The sequence below is a fragment of the Pteropus vampyrus genome, unplaced genomic scaffold (genome assembly GCF_000151845.1).
Source record: "Pteropus vampyrus isolate Shadow unplaced genomic scaffold, Pvam_2.0 Scaffold226, whole genome shotgun sequence".
NCBI classification, from domain to species: Eukaryota; Metazoa; Chordata; class Mammalia; order Chiroptera; family Pteropodidae; genus Pteropus; species Pteropus vampyrus.
The window spans coordinates 1,070,591-1,076,373 of NW_011889007.1; the positions used below are offsets into that span (position 1 = coordinate 1,070,591).

At 58.2% G+C, this 5,783-nt stretch overlaps 1 protein-coding gene and 1 pseudogene across 2 annotated transcripts in view; one reads left to right on the plus strand and one right to left on the minus strand.

Annotated features, from left to right (window-relative positions):
* The window catches only part of MLLT1 (MLLT1, super elongation complex subunit), a 58,859-nt gene that overhangs the window by 18,039 nt on the left and 35,037 nt on the right, over positions 1 to 5,783 (minus strand). For both annotated transcript variants that reach the window (XM_023538554.1, XM_023538553.1), the window contains exon 3: positions 1,499 to 1,642. In XM_023538554.1, the coding sequence (XP_023394322.1) occupies positions 1,499 to 1,642 (144 nt within the window). The remainder of the gene's footprint in view (positions 1 to 1,498; positions 1,643 to 5,783) is intronic.
* The window catches only part of LOC111747533, an 11,199-nt pseudogene continuing 8,706 nt past the window's right edge, over positions 3,291 to 5,783 (plus strand).

Sequence of the window (5,783 nt, forward strand, 5' to 3'; positions counted from 1 at the left end):
CCTGACACAGAGAGCGGAGGGGCACGGTCCCTGGTCCTGGGGCTCTGAGCGGCCGGGGAATGCTGACTGGACATCTGTCCCCAGAGCTGTGACTGTGGAGACCGGGCGACCCCAGGCCAGGGGAAACGTGTGGAAGGGAAGCGGCAGGGGCAGAGCGGGGCAGGGCCGTGGAGGCTGACACGCCCCCTGCGTCCTCGGCCCGTCCCGCAAGGGGCGAACGTGAGGACCGGCTGCGTCGGTCCGTCCGCCCCGCCGCCCTGCCGCGTAGGGGTCCGAATCCCAGACTCGCCCTCCACTGGGACAGAGCGGAGCTTACGCAACCGCTCTGCAGGGAACATGTCACTGCGGAGCTTTAGAAATGTCTGTTAAAGACCCAACTAAATTAAATGAAGAGAAAAAGACTGCTCCCCAGGCCCAAAGAAGCTCAATCCAAACTCCCTGTGCTCACTGGGAAGGGGGGCCTGACACACACACACACACACACACACACACACACACACACACACTCACTCACTCACTTGAACATGCTCACATAGTCTCACACTCACACACACGCTCACACTCATTCACATACACTCACACACACACCAAGTCTCACTCACACGAACGTGCTCACACACCCACACATTCTCTCTCTCTTCACCAACCCCCCCCCCCAATGACCCTGACAGAATCCTCCATCAGAGGCACCTCTGGCAGCTAGACAAATGCTCAGTGACTTTGGGTCACCAACAAGTGGCTCTGAGATGTCTCATGTGCTTAGCCTGCACCTCTCTTGACACACACAGTCCAGCCTGCAGCCAAGTGCCCCGCCTCCTCCATAATCAACCATCCATTTGCACCAAGCTCCCCAACCCCAGTCTCCCTGAGTCCTGACACATGCTCCTGGCACTCTGCCACCACAGCAGGATCACCAGCCACACGACTCACCTCAGAGACCTAGGTTCTGAGAGCTGGCACCTTCACCTAGCCTCACGAGGACAAAGCTGCCAGGTGGCGTGCATCATTAGGGAACCCCACAGAGAGCGGCTGCTGTTTCCCCAGATGACGCGGTCCCAGGGTGGCCTTGCCAATCCGGTTGGGAGCGGGCCCCAGAGCCTTGCCACGCTGACAGAGTGGCCTCACGCCTATCCTTCTCCCCACCCTCCTTCTGGAGGAAGATGCTAATTAACCAAAGCCGACCAGGAAGCTAAGAAGCTACGGGGATAACTAGTGGCTAGTCATTCCCGGCTGACAAAGCCCCAGCACAGACTCGGGATACCTGGGACTTGGCCAGCGCTGCCAGGGGCTACCTGTGCAACCTGGCCCTCTGGGTACCTGGTGTGTCCACCCATGCACTAGACGGATGCACCCTGGAGGGAGATCCCCAGGCGCCCCAGCACCAAGGCTCCCAGTTTGGGAGCAGAGATAAAAGTCTACGGAAGCCACGACAGAGCAGCGGAGCCCGTCGGCGCGCAGACGGGCGGGGGCGGGGCCCGCCCGCTCGGGGCACACTCACCCCGCCAGCCATGAGGAGCTTGTACCGGAACTCGATGGTGGGGTTGTTGAAGGTGAGCTTCTCGCAGCGCAGGTGGTTTACGGGCGGGTTGCCCTCCAGGTTCAGGAACAGGTCATAGGTGAAGCAAACCTTCCTCGGCTCCTCCTTAAACAAAGAACACGAGGAAGTCCGTTTCAGGGGGCGGATAGGAGGCTGCCGGGACAGTCACGGGACAGAGGTGGCCGTGCGCTCCCCACGGCCGGCTGCTGCCCTCTATCTCCTTCGCTTGGCCTCCACTCCTCCCCCGCTCAGACCCCTGTCTACGCCTCTCTCCGTGCGCCTCCTTCTCGTCCATCTGATTATGTGAAATGAATTAACTTGCTATTTGCAGAAAACGTGGCAAAGCAGGCTCCGCGACAGAAACAGAGGCCACAGACAGAAACAGAGGCCACAGGTCGTTAAGAATAATGGTAAATGGTAACATTCTTGCTGATGGGATGGAGAGCCTTGTGCACACGTTCCCCTGCGAAACCCCACACCACCTGCCAACAAATGGAGGGACCAAGGCTCGAAGATGCAGCACTGCTAAGTGACAGTGCTGAGACCTGACCGCAGGCTCCGAGACCCCCCATCCTCGAGCCTCCTTCCCCAGCCCCTTCCCAGAAGGGAAATTTCTCCAAAGATACACGAACGGCCAATAAACACACAGAACGACGGTCGACATCATTAATCATTATGAAAATGCAAATCGAAACCAGGAGACACCACCTTACACCCACTAGGATGGCAATTAATAAAAAAAGCTGAAAATAACAAGTGTGGGCAAGGATGCAGAGAAACTGGAACCCTTGTGCACGGCCAGCAGGAATGGAAAATGGTGCAGTCGCTTTGGAAAAATGTCGACGAGTTCCTCAAAATGTTGAAATAGAATATCTGTGTGACCCATGTAGCTCCTAGATACACACCCAAAAGAAAAGGAAACACAGTCACACAGAAACTTGTATGTCTACGTCCGCGGCAGCGTGAGTCACAGTAGGCACAAGGGGCAACAATCCAAGTGTCCATCAGCAGAGGACTGAATGAACGTGATGTGGCCCGTCCACACACTGGAGCGGCGCTCAGCCTTAAAAGCAGCGAGGCGCTGACACTCACTACGACGTGGGTGGACCCTGAACACATGACATTCAGCGAGAAGCGGGGCACTGGAGGCCACACAGCGTGTGACCCCATTCACATGAAACATCCAGGCACGTCCACACAGGCAGGAAGTGGGTTCGTGAGCGTCAGGGACTGGGGAGGGGGAAATGGAAGCTGACTGCTAACGGGCACGGGGCTTCTTTCTGGGGTGATGAAAATGTTCTGGAATTTAAATCTGTGATGATGGCACAATGCTGAATGTACTAGAACCCCCCGAATCTGTGTGCTTTCAAAGGGTGAATTTTCTGGAATGTGAATTACACCCCCATTTTAAAAAGTGCTCTCCACTGGGAGAGAAAAAACGAGCAGCACAGGAGCCAGTGAAGGTTTCTCAACGGTCCGAAGGAGGCCTCACAACAGGTCCTCCCGGAAGTGGCCGCACCTCCTCTCCACCCCAGCCTCCTGCAAGCTCACAGTCCCAGGGAGAGAGGGGGCAAAGGGGGGGCGCGGCAGCCTGGCCACGCGCCTCGGCCCCCCAGCAAGGCCCTCTGGTTTGCAGGAGTAACGCCAGGCTTTGTGAACCCTGGTGAACGGGCGACGCCTGAGTGGGAGCCAGCTGGCCACGTGCCCACTTCTAAACGAGGAGGACAGGGGTGAGGTCCGGCGGTCCGTGTGGATGGCCCTGTCCCCACTTTCGGACATGCCTGCCACGTGTAAAAGCCGAAGACTCTGCCTTCTGGGAGCCCCAGGTCTGGTGAGAAGACAAGCGAGCAGTCCTTCTCGGGCCACTGCCGGCTTCCAAGGCGACACCGGCCTCGCCCCTCCCCGCTGCCCCTAGTCTCAGGCAGCGAGGGTGTCTCACTCGGCCCGCCCGTCTAAACCAGACACGGAGACGTCCCCTGGCAGAGGCGGGGTGCTGAGATGCAAAGGCATAGGGTAGCTACGCCCATGGAGGGCTTTCCTTCCCAAATCAAACACAAACGTGCGGAGAGAAAGCCTCGGCACCTCTCTTCCTGCTTATCCGTGTGATGTGACGCTTCGCAGGGCACTGTCAACCACAGAAAGGCCGTGGAGGAAGCCAGGAGAGTCCCAGGAGGCAGCCACTGCCCTGAGGCCCTTAGCTGCTTCCCAGTCCTGTCAAGGGAAGGACGCCCTGTAGTGAGCCACTGTAATGCCCGTAAACATGGCCAGTGTCCCTCCTCCCTGCCCAAACTGCCCCATGACTGCCCTTAATGAGGCATTTGTCACAGGGCGTGTCTCTCCACCAGACTGGGAAGCCCTTGGAGGCAGGGGCTCTGGGGACCCCTGTCCTGTACCCCCCAGGTGCTGGCACATGGGAGGCACTCCATGTTTGCCAAAAAAATGAAATCAGAGGATGGAGAAGAGAAGAGCCTGAGCCCACGGCAGGGGCGGGGAAGGGGTCAGAAGGCCCTGGATGCTGTGACAGGCTAGGAGAATGAATGGCTGTGAGTCGGTCAAGTCAAGAAGTGTCAGGGGAACAGGGAGAAGTGAGTTCCCATGGGAGCCCCGAGGGCCCGCGTGGCAGCAGCTGGGGATGGGCCAGAGAGCGGTGGCAGCAGCGACTCAGAGAGAAAGGCCGTGGGCCCTGGGAGGGCGAACTGCGTCCTGGGCAGAGGGACTTAGGCTCAGAAGAGCAAAGCCAGACCCGTGTCCTCCGCCTGCAAGACGCGGCGACTGCTGTGGGGTCTGAAACTGGCACGTAAAGGAGAGGGAAGACCAAGCGCCGGGGCTGCCTTTCCGGGGGTAACCACGCAGGAGGCGACAGGCGAAAGGCACGCGTGGAGAAGGGATGACGGCGTCACTGTTCGGTGACTCCTCAAAGCCATCGAGGCGCTGCCCATCAACAGCTGCCTACTTCACAAACACACACCACCAGATGGGACCCCCTGCCACCTTCCCAGGCAGATCTCACCTCCAGATTCAAGTTCAAGTTGACAGGGAATACACAAACCAGAAGACTGTGCTAAATTAATACCACAGGGACAGAAGCAGCAAAAAGCCAGATGGTACCAAACTCTACAGGACAAATGACCCAGTTTCTTCAACAAATGGCAAAGAGGGAGACTCTATAGATGAAAAGGGATTTAAGAGACAAACCCATGAATCACAATGTGTGGATCTTACCTAGACCCTGATTCGAACAGAAAAAAAAAAAAAAGAAACCCTGGGTATTAAGTAATTATTAATTTATAGGTGTGCTACCACTTTTATTATAATAGTATTACTATTAAAAAGCAATGCTTATCTTTGAGAGAACATTCCGGAATATCAACACCTGAAATGTTGGTGTCTGGGGCTTGCTCCAAATGACACAGGCTGGGGAGAGCTGGGCCGGGGCCAGGCCGGACGTGGCGGCGTGCGGGAACGCTGGACCTAGCTGGTGGCTCGAGCGGGCTCCTCCCACCCCCGTGTCTCCTCCGCAGCTGCTGCGGCCTTTCCCCGCGACCTTCTGAGTGGACACAGCAAGCAGCAAAGCTGCACATCTGGAGGAGCTCCGCTCAGGGGACATGGCGGTGGGGAGGCAACCGGAGCCCGGGGGCACCAGCAGGAGGTTGGCAGGCAGCTGGAGCGGGGTGGGAGGCTGGGGCTCGTCGCTCACCAGCTCACCGGCCTCGGTCCCTGGCTTGCCCTCTGGAGCCTTGGTTTCGTCACCTGTAACACTGGGAGCATCCGATGAGATGACGCAGCCATGGCGCTCGGCTCGGTGCCATTAACAAATGAAAGCTACTGCTTTTTCCAGAAAGATCTGGGCTAGAGGAGGGTGCCTGGGAGATGCGGCCGACAGAGGGGAACAGGGACACTGGAAGGGCACTCCGCAGCTCTGCCAGACGCAGGGGCGCCCCGGGGCTCAGGAGGACTTCCTCTCCTCCCCACCCTCCCCGGCTGACCCCAGGCTGACCCCAGGCTGATGCTCTGGCCGCATGGCAGTCTGGCCACCTCTCCCTGGCTCCTCGGCCAGCCCCTCCTCTTCGTCTCCCTGGACCACTCATCACCTCCTAACCTTCCGGCTGCTCCCACGAGGGCCCCCTCTTAATCCACGGAGTTTAAAATGGCTCCCGGCTCACTCTCGACCCGCTCCTTCAAAACCTGCCCATGGCCTTCCTGAGCCTTGAGCAAAATGCAAAGCACCACCACGGCCAGAGTGGCC